The sequence below is a fragment of the Agelaius tricolor genome, unplaced genomic scaffold (genome assembly GCF_023055355.1).
Source record: "Agelaius tricolor isolate 1412-34295 unplaced genomic scaffold, bAgeTri1.0.p SCAF_84, whole genome shotgun sequence".
In the NCBI taxonomy this organism is placed as follows: domain Eukaryota; kingdom Metazoa; phylum Chordata; class Aves; order Passeriformes; family Icteridae; genus Agelaius; species Agelaius tricolor.
Genome location: NW_027269344.1, coordinates 458499 through 473625, shown reverse-complemented (window position 1 = coordinate 473625; position 15127 = coordinate 458499). Strand labels below are relative to the sequence as shown.

At 52.8% G+C, this 15127-nt stretch overlaps 1 protein-coding gene across 1 annotated transcript; it reads left to right on the top strand.

Annotated features, from left to right (window-relative positions):
- The first annotated feature begins 650 nt into the window (after positions 1–650).
- LOC139585567 (serine/threonine-protein kinase PAK 3-like) lies at positions 651–13386 on the top strand. The gene is given in 13 exon segments (XM_071418358.1): positions 651–713; positions 1050–1155; positions 3489–4151; positions 4343–4406; positions 5238–5286; positions 6327–6436; positions 7194–7311; positions 7705–7804; positions 8223–8419; positions 9326–9463; positions 12376–12521; positions 12560–12741; positions 13382–13386. Coding segments are annotated over 13 exon segments (1941 nt in total).
- The last annotated feature ends 1741 nt before the right edge of the window (positions 13387–15127 follow it).

Genomic DNA, 15127 nt, shown 5'->3' with positions numbered 1-15127 from the left:
CAGAATGAGGAGAAGAAGGAGGGTGGACAAGGAGAAGATGGGATTTGCCTCCATGCCAGAGGGAAGGGGAAGGAGATCCCCCCCAGTCCATCCCTGGCAGGATGGCGTTGGCAGTGAGGCTGTCCTGCAGCAATGCTGGGCTGGGAGATGGAACAGCAGGGAGGGGAAAGGGGCAGTGATTCCTCCTGCCCTGCCTGGCTGTCCCAGTCTGGAGCGTCCTGGCGCTGCTGAGGCCCTTGGAGCGTCCGGCACTCAGGAGCCCGGAGCTCACGGCTGCTTTATAAAGCTGACAAAGTCAGCAGGATGAGTCTGTGTATGCTCTGCAGCAAACTGGGTTTATTGGTACAGGAACAGGGGACAGGTAAGGTTCATCTACAACCGGCAAATGTTCATGCACTTCGACAATGACGTGGGTCAGTACAAGGACCAGGAGAGATCCCTCAGCAAATCCGGCACGGGCACAACAGACCCAGCCTGGACACAGGGAGGGAATTTATTACCAACCAAATCACAGCAGCACAAGGAGAAGGGAAAGAAATCTCTCCAGCACCTTCCCCCTACCCAACGGGGATCACCCAGAACAGGGGTCACCAGGGCTCTGCCCAACGGGGGTCACTGGGGATCATCCAGCACAGATCCTCCCATGGGCGATGGAGCTGCAGCAGCGCACGAAGCTCTTCCCACACTCGGGACACTCACAGGGCCTCTCCCTGGTGTGCAAGTGCTGGTGAGTGACGATCTCTGAATCCCATTTGAAGCTCTTCTGACATTCCAAGCACTCCTAGGGCCATTCCCCAGTGTGGATCTTGTGGTGCTTGCTGAGGTCGGAGGTCCCACTGAAGCTCTTCCCACATTCCCCACACTCCCAGGGCCTCTCCCCAGTATGGATGTTCAGGTGTTCCATCAGGGTGGAGCTGTAGCTGAAACCCTTCCCACATTCCAAGCATTTGTGGGGCTTCTCCCTGCCATGAGGCTTCTCCACCAGCTCTGAGCTCTGGCTGGATCTCAGGCTGCCTTCCTGGCTCAGGGGGGCTCTTTCCTCCCTGCAGCTCCCTGGGCTGGGTTTGCAGCCCCTCCTCGTGCAGAATGTCTGGGCCTTTTGCTCCTCCTCCATCTGGCCACAGCTTGGGAATGACAGACCCTGGTTTGGGGGAAACCAAGGTGGGAGCGCCTTGGAGTAGAGGCTCCTCCTGGCCAGGTCCATCTCTAGAAGTCAGCAGGAGTCTTCTGTCCATGAAAATCCCCACAATGTCAAGATTCAGCCCCAAAAAACTCTCCCAGCAGTTCCCTATTGCTGATCTCTCCACTTTTGGGGTTCTAGAGGTTTCCTTTCCTTAGGATCATGGGGGTCCAATGGTTCCAGGGCTTCTCCATTCTCTGGCGTCCTGCTCAGGGATGATCCAGGGCCTTTTGGGGGTCCATGGGGGCCCTTCTCCCCTGATGCTCTACTCTGAGATCCCAGGGGTCCCAGGGGTCCCTCCTCTCCAGGCTCCCCCCCTTTCCAGTCTGCCGGGGTCCCCCAGCTCTGGGATCGCCCCTCTCTGCTCTCCCCACTCTGGGGGTCCCAGGGGTTCCCCTCCTCTGCTCTCCCGGCGGTCCCCAGGACCAATGTCCTCCCCTGCCCATACTGGGCAATGGCCACGTGGGCCCCCAAAGATCCCCCCAAGGGGCTCAGCTTTGGGCTCCTGCAAGATCCAAACCTACACACACAGAGAAAACAAAACCTCTCAGAGACACCAGATGATATTTGGGGTCAATTCCACAATCTGCGAGCTCCAAACACACCCCAATAAAAAACCCTCTCAGGGACCCCCCGACAGATTTGGGACGACCTCCCCCTCCCCGCTCACCTGCAAGACGAGCTGGGGGCGATGGTCCCGTGGCTGCGGCCACAGGGGGCACTGGAACCTCCTGTTCCTCCTTTTCCTGCTCCTGCTCCTCCTCTTCCTGCTCCTCCTTTTCCTCTCTCCCTCCTCCTCCTCCTCCTTCCTAATCCCACCTCCTCCCCAGTTCCAGCCTTCTGTGTATTTAGAGTGGAGAACCTTGCTTGTTTTTAGAACTAGAACAAAGATCCCAGATGGAGCAAGGCTTGCTGCTTTTAGTCAGAACTATCAGTGACTAAAGGTCACGTTTCCTTTGCTTTGGTCCTGTCCTTGTTCTCCTCAGTGTTCAGGCTGGGCTATGGGGTGTCCTTGTTTGCTGCATTTTGAGTTCCTCTTGCATCCTTTGGGCCATGGGCTGTGCCCTGGGAGGGTTCTTTGTGCTCCTTTGTGACACAGGAGAACCTTCCAGGCGGTTTCTGCGTGAGCTGCTGCTGGGATGTCACAGGAACAGCGCCACGTCCCCGTGGTGTTCCCGTTGCTGTGGGACACGGAGGCCTCAGTGCCCAGAGTGGCTCTGGGCTCGCTGCCGGGGGATCCTCCTGCCCGAGGCATTCTCAGCAGCCAGCCCAGCCCTGTCCTTCTGTGCTTGCAGGGCTACAGGCTGCAGGCGTGTGCAGCTCAGCCAAAATGATCCAGCACGTGGCTGCTGCAGTTTGCACTCTGTACTCTGTGGCTTATTCGGGGTATTTTTTAACCCACTTGGCACGTAAGTTGAGGTTTTCCCTCGGTGCAGCATCTGTGCCTTTGGGCTTGCTGTGTGCTTTCTGTTCTTCCTCTGGAGCTGAGTTGACTTTGGAACCAAATGGCCATGAAGACACCATTGCTTTGGGAGAGCTCCTGCCAGCAGCTGCAGCTGAAAAAGGGGGTGTCTGCAGCCAGCAGGGCGTGCACAGCACCTGCAATGAGCCCTGGGGGGTTCTGTTCCCTCAAGCAGGGAGTCTGTGCCAGCAGAGCCTGGAACTGCCTCCCTTTGCTGCTCCAGCCAAGAACTGACCCAGCCCAGTATTTTGTGCTTGTTCTCTTGCTTGCTGTGGGAAGGGACTGTGGCTCCTGGAGGGATGCAGTGAAAGCAAAATGCTCTCTTGGGGTTGCCTTGCTCCGTGGCATTTCCCAGCACTGGCAGTTTTTCTCCTAACAGCATCTGGTTCATGTTCCCTCTCCCATTGCAGGGCACCTCATGTCTGGATTCCGAGCAGCTCCTCCTTCGGTGAGTGGGAAAGGAACCTTTGGTGTTTGGAATTGTGCAGCAAATTGTGAGCTCGGCATGTGGCAGTCGAGGGCCAGCCTGGGAGGCTGAAGGAAAGTTCCTGTCAGTGTCTTTGCAGCAGCAGCAGCAGCAAAGGGATCCCTGGCAGTTTTCTCCTTTTCTGCTGAAGAGTTTTTGAAGAGCTGCAGGTCTGGTTTTGCAGGCAGAGGATTGCTTGCTGGCTTTAGCCATGGTGGAATATCGAATTCCCAACAATAAGTGGCAATGTCAACTTAAGCCCATTGTTAGCTGGAACAGCTCCAAACCCCATTTCTGAGTAGTGCAGCTGGATGTGCAGCTGAGGATAAATAAGGTGATAACTGAGATAGAACTTCCTGTCCCTCACGCTGCCGTCTGTCCACAGGGCACAAAAGCAGCACCAGCACCTCCTGGGGCTCCCTCTGCTTCCAAAGAGGAGGTCAACAAGGAGGAAGACAGCAGTGAGCTTCCCGCTGCTCTGGGGGACGATGGTGAACTTCCCTCAGTGCCAGGAGATGACAGTGAACTTCCCGCTGCTCTGGGAGACGAGGGCGAACATCCCGCGGGGTGGGAATGCAACGGCGAGGCTCCCGCGGGGTGGGACAAGGACAGGGGACATCTCCCGGCCTGGGAGGAGGACGGTGGATGTCCCCTGGTGTGGGACCAGAGTGGCCAAGCTCCCACGGAGTGGGATGAGGACAATGGACATCTCCCAGTGTGGGATGAGGATGGAGGACATCCTGTGGCATGGGAAGAGGAGAGTGAACATCTCCCAGCATGGGAAGTGGACAGCGAACATCCCCTGGCTTGGAAAGAGGATGGCGAACCTGCAGTGTTTTGGGATGAGGATGGAGAAGCTGCAGCATTTTGGGAAGAGGATGGAGAAGCTCCCTCTGCTTGGGAAGAGGACAATGAACCTCCCTCCGCTGTGGGATCCTGGGCTGAACATTCTGACAGCAGCACAGCCGGGCAGCCAGAGGGGAGAGGGGAGTGGTGCCTGATGCAGCTGAGTACGTCTGCTCTGTTCCTGGGTGCCTGAGCAGGTGCTGTGTGTGTGTCTGGGCATCAGCTGCACCCAGTGTTGCTCTGCAGCTGAATGTCACCGAGCCATTTATTGTCCTTCCCCAGCTGACACCAAGGGGCTCACGGCCCCAGGGAGTGGGGCTGCTTCTGGCTCTGCTGCAAGGCGGGGTCTCACTCTGGGAGGGAGCGTCTTCCACGTGGTTTCTTTCAGGGAACACCGTGAGCGAGGAGGAGCCTGCCGAGAAATACCTGGAAGTGGAGCAGATTGGCCAAGGGTAAGTGCACGGCAGCTGCTGTTGCACAAGCAGGGCCGGGTGTTTTGCTGGTGCAGGATCAAGTGAGAAGTCAGGAGAGCTCCAAGCACCTTCAGACACTGGGCTACCATCCTGCTGTCTCTCAGTCCTGATCAGAATTGATAACTGTGGTCAGAAGGCGCCGTCAAAGGCCCCTGAGGCTGGCAGTGTCCTGCCTGCAGCAAGGAGCAGGACCTGGAAGATCTTCTGTCCCTGGAACTGGATTGCCTAAAAGAGCAACTCACCATGTGGTGACTGTCAGAAAACAGTTCTCAAGAAGATTTCTTTCAAATATTTTCCTTCAAAAAATATCCACTGGTCACGATTATCAACCTAATGGTTTAGAAACAGAAACCAGAGATGAACTAATAAGTGCTCTATTCTAGCACAGGTAGCAGACCCCATCCATTCAGTAACAGACACAGAGCTGATGCACTCTGGGGGAAAAAGCATCACCTGCCTGATGGCAGGGCCCTTGTGGAACCTGCAGGTCTTAGGCAGAAAATGGAAAAAGATGAAATGCATTCTTTTCCATTTCTTTAGACACCCATTTCTCACCTCAGGTTTTGAACTAAAGCAATTCAGCATGGACATTTGGGATTTGCTCCAGCCCAATTCCTTCATGTTGGGTCTCAGTTTTCTCCTGCACACCTTGCATGGCAGAGGGCTGGTGGCTGCTGTGCTGTTGTTGGAAGGGTCGATGCACCCAGGTGTTTGTGAACGCTGCAGGCAGCAGAGATCTCCTGTCTGGGCTGGCTTTCCCTGCCAGGGCCTAAAGCGCTGCTTCTTTCTTCTCTGCTGTTTTGTCTCCAGGGCTTTTGGAACCGTTTATAAAGGACTCGACAGGGCCACTGGAGGAGAGGTCAGTGCCAACACGCCCAGCACATCTGGCAGCTCTCCAGGGCTTTCCCCTCTGCTGGGAGCTGTGGCTGCAGCTTTGGGGGCCAGCAGAGCTTTCCTGCCCAGGCTGCTCCTCTGAAGGCAGAGCAGTGTCAGCCTGCAGAGCACAGCTGGGACAGACTTGGTCCTTCTGAAGCGCCAAAGGAATGCAAGGAGGGCAGTGGTGTCTGTCAGAGCAGGACATGCTGGCTTGGCCTTCATATCTAAAAGTGTGAATGCATCAGCTGCTGGAGACTGAGGCCCAATTTATCTTCATCCCAACCTTAGACAGGAACATTATTTAGCTATTCTTAGCTAAACTATAACAATATTATTTCCATCCTGCCTTTTATCTTCAAAGGATACCTCAAGGCCTAATTAGGGAGAGATCCTGCTTGGGCTCAATTTGGGGTTTTAGTCCTACTTCAGCTGTTCACAGAGAGTGAGGGAGAGAAATGAGAAGATGGATGTCCAGAGCAAAGGTTTCTCCTAAAGCCTGAAGATGTGTTTGGGTCTGGTGTCAGTGACAGCCTGTGACAGGGATCACCTGAGCAATGGGTGTGTGTGTCTGCTTTGTTCTGCAATCCCAAAGAGAGCAGTTGCATCTGAAATCATGACCAAATCCCATAGAATTGCTAAGGGGTTCCTGGCTGTTCTGCTCTGTTTTCAGAGAACCAGAATTACCTCCTGCTTGCAAAATGTATTTGAATAATAATAGTAGGAGTGTTGAGGCCATTTGAGAAGACTGTAAGTGCAGAGAATGTTGTTAGAGCTTTGAGGCTGACAGCTGAGGGACCATTTCTGCAGAGCTTGCAAGGCCAAATGTCTCTGGCCATGTGTCCTGTAAGCAGCCCCCAGCTGGCAGAGCAATGGGCTGTGGGAATGGCCCTTGCTGAGCTCTGGTGTCCCATCCCAAGGCAGTTTGGCACAGCCCGGCTCCGTCGCTCCACAAAGACTCGCTCCGTGTTTGCTGTGGCCTCCTGCCACAGACTCCTCCAGTTCAAGGCTGCAATGTCCCTTCAGGTGGCCATCAAGAAAATGAGTCTCAGAGGGCAGAACAGGGAACGAGCTGTGAATGAGATCCTGCTCCTGAAGGACAAGAAGAACCCCAACATTGTCAACTCTTTGGACAGGTGAGTGCTTCAGCTCTGATCCCGAGCCCGGGCCCTGCGTTAACCTTTCCTGGCATCAGGAGTCTGTAGCCTGTTTTGAAAATGCCTGACCCAGCCACATCTTCCCAAACCAACAGCCTGGCAGTTCACTCCCTCCATGTGCTTTGGTTGCTTTGCTTTGGTTTTTCCTTCAAGTTGACCCCGTTTGCTGTGTCTCCCAGCAAGTGCTGATAAACCACAGCAGAAATTAGTTCCCTTGGCTTCTTCTTCCCAGCCCTTTTCCATTGCTAAAGATGCCAGGAAGATCGGGTTCTTGTTTCCAGAAATGCCTCATTTGCCCATTTTTCACTGGCCTTGCCTGTTTCTGAAGGGACTTTCTGAAAGGTTTCCTGACTGCTTTTGTCCCATGTGCTGCACGGCCTCCTCCCCTGGATAACCCTGGCAGTTGTGTTGCCTTGTTCTGGAGGGAATGGTGGAACTGATGAGTTCAGAAGCTGAACCAGCTGGGGCCAAGTGTTGTGATTCCATATTTATCTGGGCTGTTGCTAAACTGCATTTTTCACCTGCTTGCAATCTAAGGCCTCTCCTTTCTCACAGGTGTCTCCTTCCCCTTTAGACTGTGCAGATTCCAAGGACTGTGCAGCCTGGCAGGAATGTCTCTCCATCTGATTCTGTCCTCACTGACAAGTGACCTGGAAACAAAACTCCCCTCCAGGCTTTTCCATGGGGGAATTGAGCTCTGCACTTTCATCTCCATGCCATTGCTTTCCTCTTCCAGCTTCCTTGTGGATGGAGATCTCTGGCTGGTGATGGAATACATGGATGGAGGATCTTTGCGGGACGTTGTCAGACAGACGCGCATGGCTGAAGGAGAGATGGCAGCTGTCAGTCGGGAGGTGAGGGATCCTGCTTGTCACTCCCATGGCTGGGACACGATGGTCCTTCCAAAGAGGGCGTGAGAACAGGAGTGGCTCCATGCTCAGGGCTTTCTTTCTCTGTTGTTTTCTTGAGCTGGAGAAGAAAGAGCCTCTGCAGTGAACAGCCTGCCAGCATCACTGCACTTCTACTCTGTTCTTGTTCTCTCTCCTGCTGTTGTGGTACTCTCTTTCTGGCTTGGATTTGATTTGCTGTTCTCAGCTTTGCCTTGAGCCGTTTGCTTGTAGCTTGTGTGCACTGCACTCCTGGCCTGTCACAGCAAAGCTGCTGCTGGCAGAATTCTGAGCTGTCCTTTCTGGTGTGATATATTCCAGCCATTGGTTTTTGCCCTCGTGTTTCTTGTTCTCTCTCAGTGTCTGCAGGGCCTGGATTTCCTCCATTCCAACCGGGTGATCCACAGGGATCTGAAGAGCTCCAACATCCTCCTGGGCATGGACGGCTCTGTCAGGCTGGGTGGGTGTTCCTGGCCAGGCACGGCGCTCCCGGGCTGCGGGGCTGGGGCTGCTTCCCAGGGAGGGCCAGAGCCCCACAAGGGCTGCTGGGGGCACTGCCCGGCCCCTGCTGCCAGCTGAGAGCGGCTGCCCCTGCAGAGAGCTCAGGAGAGGAGCAGGGGGCCAGCAGTGCCTTTGCTCTGGCCATGGCCCTTCCAGAGGGGCAGCAGTGGGAATCTAAAGCTCCAAGGGAATCAGTAAAAGCCACTGCAGGAAAGCTGAGGGTTTCTTGAAGGGCCCAGTTCCATCTTTCCTTGGCTACAGCCCTGAGGGCTTTTCCAGCTGACTTCACTACTGCACTCTCAGACTGAGCATGGGGAATCTTTGTGCTTGGTTTCCTCATTGCAGCTGCCTTTGACAGGGTTTCTTTCTGTCCTCAGCTGATTTTGGCCTCTGCGCTCAGCTCAGCCCTGAGCAGGACCAGCGCAGCTCCATGGTGGGCACTGCTCACTGGATGGCCCCAGAAGTTGTGACCAGATCTCCTTATGGCCCCAAGGTGGACATCTGGTCCTTCGGCATTGTGACCATCGAGATGGTGGAAGGAGAACCTCCTTACTTCAAGGAAACGGCGGCCATGGTAAGAGGCAAATTCTCCAGGGCTGCAGAGGCTGCGAGCACAGGGGGACCCTGCACTGGGAGCAGCAGCTGGAGGTTTCTGCACATGGGAAGGGAATTCCCAGAGGACTTGTGCCTCCACACAGACGAATATTCTGCAATCTCCAGCAACAATTTGCTTTGGGCTTTTCGTTGTTGCAGCTCTTCTAGCTGAGAGGATGACCTTGAAATATGAAGCAAGTGCATCAGCTCTAATGTTATCTTGCAAGAAAACCCCACACCATCCCCAAATCCCAGCCCCAAACCCAACAAGATTTCTGCAGGAGTTTCTAAAAGAGGTTTTGCAAGATGATCTCCCCTGATTCTTCTCACTGGGAAACTTGTTGAAAACATGAAGATGATGGTTTAACATCCCCATAGTCTAACATATTTCTTTCCTAGTCCAAGCTACTTTTTCTGTGTCACCAAGCCTGAGCTTTCAGCATCACAAACCTCCTGTTTCTTGCCTGGCAGTTTCTGGGATGGGGCATCAGGAATGCATTTACTTGAGTGTCAGTGGCACTGCAGAGATGCACTTGATGGAAGAATCCTCTGAAATAACACAGGCAGACCACAGTGACTCTGGAAAATGGCCTGTAAAGCTGGTGTCCATATTTGGAGAAGCAAAATGGGCTATTTCTGATGGAGGTTCCTACTAACAAAGCCGGCCAATGAAACTGGCTCTCAAGGTGAGATCATTTGGATGTTGCAGTGGCTGTGGCAGCCCCAGGGTTTGGGTTTTTTGCTTGGCATAGCAAAATGAGCTCTGAGCAGCATCTCTGGCAGGGAGGAAAGTGGCCCTGGCGCTGGGGCTGAGGCCCCGGGGTGGATGTGAGCCCGTGTGGGTGTGAAGGGAGCTGGCAGAGCGCTGAGTTTGCTTTCCCTGCAGGCTCGCGCTCTGATCCGGCAGAACGGGACCCCGCAGCTGCAGGAGCCCCGGCGCCTGTCGGCTCTGCTGCGGGACTTCCTCGAGTGCAGCCTGGAGCCGGACGAGGAGCGGCGCTGGGCTGCCCAGGAGCTGCTGCAGGTGAGAGCCAAGGGCTGCAGGGGAAGCAGCAGCGCCAGGGAGGGGTTTTCTTGTGGGGCCCCCTCCGATAGTCTCCAGTCTCGCTGCGTTCCACGCGCAGAGCGAGCAGAATCCTCGCCTGCTGTGGCCTGGCAGGCTCCTTTCGAGCTCATCTGGACCTGGTGCCCCACAGCGAGCAGGGACATCTTCAAGCAGCTCAGGGGCCTCAGAGCCCTGCCTCACCTGAGCTTGGATGTTTCCAGGCAGGAGGCACCTCCCACATCTCTGGGCACCCCCTGTCAGTGTTTCCCCACTCTCCCAGTTAAAAAATTCTTCCTTAGATCTAATCTGAGCCTGCTTCCCTCGATTTTCAAACCATTTCCCTTTGTCCTGTTGCAACAGAGCCTGTGAGGAACTTGACTCTGGAAAGTAACAGTTCATTTCTTTATTTTTTATCCTTTGGGCAGCACCCATTTTTATCATCAGCCAAGCCTCTCTCCAGCCTGACCCCTCTGATCACTGCAGCAAAGAACCTGAGGGAGCAGCAGAGCAGATGAAGCACTTGAGGACAGCTTCTTCTTACAGTAGTTAGGACAATTAGTTAGTCATGGTAGTTAGCACTGGTAGTTAGTTAGGATAGTTAGCATTGCTAGTTAGTTATGGTAGTTAGAGCAGCCTGTTTGTTATGAAAGTTTTATGAATAAAAACTCTCTTAAACCTCAACTCCCCTGACGTGTCCCTTCCCTCTCCCGCTGTGACTCAGCTGCCCGGAGCAATGTGAGGGGAGGGCGGGCCCAGCCTGGCCCAGAGCTGAGCCCCAGCAGAGCCCTGGCAGAGCCCAGAGCAGCCTCGGCACCTGCAGAGTCAGCCTGGAAGGAGGCGCTTGGAGCCTTCTCGGCTGCACCCGGCTCTTGGCTACAAACTGTGTGTGCTGGAAAATGCCACCGGCTCTGCAGGAGGGCAGAAGGGGCCCGGGGAAGGCCCAGGTGCTCCATGCAAGGGAAAAACCTGCCCTGGGTTTGTTATAAATAACTAGGTAGTGCTGGCTTTTGCTATTAGGTATTGACTTCTGCAAAACATTCTTAATCACAATGAATTTGATATAGTACAGTTTGTAATCACTTTTCACTGCTTTTGCTATAGTATAATTTGTCAGCTCTTTGTGGCCAATGCCTGGCCCGTGTATAGCTCATATCCTCAGAACATCATTTATGGATGATATTTTAGTTAGTGGACAGTGTGAAAAACATACATTATAGTTTTGGCTTTTGCAAAATATTAAAGTGGATGCCATGCATTGTGCATTATAATGTTAACTTTTACAGAAGTAGCCGTAGTTGTGAAATAAGAACTAATGCTTTTATTTTTGTAACTAACTGACAATAACAACTCAGAGATATTTGTGAAATAGCGAATGTTCATTTAAAGTACTTGTGGAAATAGCTAAAAGTGTCTTCATGGTCAGATAACATCTAAGGAAGGGATGTGATGAGGCCCCTGCCACTGACCCTTCCACTGTCAATAACTGTCACCTGCTGAAACCACAGAACAGGGGCCCTTGTGAGGCAGTGACACACAACCCTCAAAACAGCAATCCACGATTCCTGCACGTGCTCTAAAAAGGCAAGTTGGGGGTCAAACCAACCTAAAGAATTCCTGGAACATGTAAATGAGTTCCAGGAAATGTTTGAATATGTACAATCATTATGAATATGTATTTGAACAATACAATGGAGAAACTAGACAAGAAGAGTTGCTGTGGTTAACCAGTGTGCCTCTGGCCATTGCCAACACCCAGCGCTGTTACTGATTTGTCCCTTATTATTCCTTATTAAACTTTCAAAAATTCTAAAGAGTGAGGCTCATTTCTCACAAAACCCAAGGTGCTCACCCCTTGTTCTTCCCCCAAAGCCAGGATTTGTCAACCCTAAACTTTGTCTGGATGGAGGAGAAGGAGGCTGCGAGGAAAAGGAAGATGCACTGGTGTGGAGGCCCATGGGAGTCTCAATCTCCCAGCCGTGTAGGACTGGTCCCTAATAAGAAGAATAGATTTCAAGGTTATGGTGACAAGCTTGCTTCTCCTATAGATCTTTGCTGGTACATGCTGATTTTTGGAAAGTTATGTTACCCCATTGGCCTGTTGGCCTAATTACCCTAGTTCACCCCTATTACCCATCTTTGATTAGTCCCTAGCTCTCTGTCCCTCCATTGGCCCCAGTTTACTGCATTCCTCTGCCCCTGTTTCCCTATTAGCTGTCCCGACCCTTAACCCCTCCTTTGCACATTTTCCCCCATATACATTGGACCCTGACCCTCAGCTCCACCCTCACTACCCCATATAAAAACCCCCTGTGCCCTCAGCTTGCTCCCTGTCTTTGTGCCTGGACCCTGTTCAGCTCTGTCCCCTGCTCCTGTACCAATAAACCCAGTTTGCTGCAGAGCATACCCAGACCCATCCTGCCGACTTTGTCAGCTTTATAAAGCAGCCGTGAGCTCCGGGCTCCTGAGTGCCGGACGCTCCAAGGGCCTCGGCAGCGCCAGGACGCTCCAGACTGGGACAGCCAGGCAGGGCAGGAGGAATCACTGCCCCTTTCCCCTCCCTGCTGCTCCATCTCCCAGCCCAGCATCGCTGCAGGACAGCCTCACTGCCAACGCCATCCTGCCAGGGATGGACTGGGGGGGATCTCCTTCCCCTTCCCTCTGGCATGGAGGCAAATCCCATCTTCTCCTTGTCCACCCTCCTTCTTCTCCTCATTCTGTCCTACATCCATCTATGTTCCTTTCCCATCTCCTTCCTCCCTTGTTCCTTCTTATTCCTTCCTCTCCTCCTGCCTTTTCCTTTTCCCTTCTCCCTGTCTCTTCCTCTCCTTGTCCTTCCTCCCTCACACACTGAGCTGCGGACAGAGACCAGGGAGAACAAATCCCTGCCACAGAACCTCGTGGAAGAGGCCATTTGGAACAGCTCCACGGCGCAGGAATCCAATGCGGAGGAAAAGCCCCAGAGATCCCACATGAGGAGGGGCTGCCAACCCAGCCTGGGGAGCTGTGAGGAGGTAAAAGCCTCCCTGTGCCGGGAAGGGTGTGGGGATTGTGAGAAGAGCTTCAGGCAGAGCTCAGCCTATTCCTGGTGCCTCCAAAAACGGCGGTGCCAGATGCAGAGATCCATGGGGATGCAGAGATCCCCCTGCAGATCCATGGGGATGCAGAGATCCCCCTGCAGATCCATGGGGATGCAGAGATCCCCCTGCAGCCCCCAGAGCAGCCACGCTGGAGCACGGAGGATATCCCGCCGAGGCTCGGTCGGAGTGTGGGCAGGGTCTGCTGCCGGAATCGGCAGAGGGGGATCTTCCCGTGGAGACCGAGCCGGAGCGTGGGCAGCCCCCACATGGCTTATGGCGGCTGATCCGGCAGCTCCCGGCAGAGAAAAGGCAGGTGGGAGACCCCGGCAGCAGCGGCGGCGGTGCCCAGCGCAGCTGGCACGGGCAGGGCAGCCGGGGATGGGATGGCTGGGACCCGGCCTCGGTGCGGTCGGCGCGGTGACCTCGGCCCACGCGGCAGGACAGAGCAACCCCCATCTTCCCCAGCATGGCCGGCAGAGCGGCCGCGGGCCGGGCAGTGGGAGCAGGGCACACAAATTCACCGCCAGCGCCGGGGCAGGTGGAGCTGCCCTGGGCAGTGAGCCCGCACCTGGGATGGAAACCGGGGCAGGCGGAGCTGAGGCGGCAGCGAGCCGGGACCCGGGACAGGCGCCTCGGCCGCGAACGGAGGGGGCAAGAGCTGCAGAGGATCCCACTCTCTTTCTGACTTTTCCTCTTGTTCTCCTCCCTTTCATTTCCCCTTTTTCTCTTCCTGTTTTGTCTCGGGTGTTTCTCATACTTTAAAGATTTTTATTCTCCTAAAATCTCCTGTCTAACCTATGGCATATTCTCTTTCTTCTAGATTAAATGGGTTTTTTTACAAATAAATCCAGAGCCTAACAAATCTAAACTTCTGCTTAGATACTTTGAAATGGTCGACGAGCTAACTCACGACCTCCTAATGTTGTTTTTCTCATCACCTTTTTATTTATCCTTTGGCAAATTAAGCATCTTTCAGTTTCTTGCTTTGCTACTCCAAAAATCCCAGTGCACCCATAGTTCCTTAAAAAATGATCACACAAATCTTGAGTACCCCAGTGGGTTTTCTGATGCATGTCTTCTAATATTTTCCTAGTAAGCACATTTTATTAAGTAATTGTCTTCCATCAAGAAGTTTCCATTTCCCTGATTTATCTTGTTCACTTCCTGTCTTGTTTAATTCTTTTTTCTCGGCTTCCCTAAACTTTGGAATTTCCAGTTTTTCCTCGTTTGGAGTTAATATTAACATAACTCGCTCCACTTTCTGCTGTATCCTTGGCTTTGTCATCTGCCAAATTATTTCCTCCTATTTCTGGGGTCTTTCCCTTTTGGGGTTCCTTAATATGTACTATAGCTATGTCTTTTAGGTAATTTTAATGCCTCTAAAACCTCTGAAATAAGTTCCTCATGTACTAAACCTTTTCCTCTTGAATTAAGTAATCTTTTTCCTTTCCAAATTTTTAAAGGTATGTACTACGCTAAAAGCATACCTTCAATCAGTATATATGGTTCCTTTATTTTGTGTTAAATATTCTAGTGCTCTTTTTAAAGTATATAATTCACGAGTTTGAGCTTACTAGTTTAAGGTTAATTTCCCTTTTTCCATAGTTTGCATGTTTTTCCCATCAACTACTACATACCCTGTACTTTCTCCTTTTGCAAGGAGTTGTATCTCTGTTACCTAACATAACTCCCAAAGGGCTATTTTTTTTTCATTTTTTCCCCCTGTAATCCAACTTACTGGTTTTCTGTCTCATTTTTCAAGATCTTATCTATTCATCATCTGCCTCTGTTTTTCACTTTCACTTACAACCTAAATACCACTTTTCTTTCAACTACACACTTAAAAATAAAAAACCTTTTTCTCACACTTCTTTCAGTGCAATCCACCTCTCTCCAAGGAGATATAGTGAAGCTTAAAATACACAATCTACATTACATATACTTTCATTTGTCTACATTCACTCGCTTCTATTTCTCATTCACTTCCACACATTCTTTCACACGCTCAGGACACAAAGTGGATCCCTGTTGACAGAGAATCGCGGCTCCCTGTGGCCCCCTCCCCTTGGCGTTGGCCTCTGGGTCTCAGTATCTCCCGGCCTCCTGGGAGGGCCCTGACTCTGCTGCCTCCGGTGCCCGTTCACCTGTGAGGCTGATTTGTGTCACTCACACTCTTCAGCTACGGCCCCCTCACAGGCCCGGGGGGACAATGGCCCGTTTGCAGTCACACACAGGCTCTGCCACAGCCCCCACCCACCCAAGGGACAATGGCTTATTTGTGGGTCACACACACCTCTTTCCACAGCCCCCCCTTCCCACCTGCCCGGGAAGCTGAGGCTGATTTTGTGTGTGACTCTCTCTCACACACAAACAAGACAACAATAAGGTACCTTTTACTTTCACATCACCTATTACAATTTTAGGTATTTTTGGCCAGTCCTGGTGCTATTGGATTTTCCTCAACCCAGCTGTGTTGGCCAACCCCAGATGCTCTTGGGTGTAGGAGCGTCGGGGGGTAGGACGGTCGGGATGGACGGAGACGAGAGATCTCTGCAGCCAGGCCCTG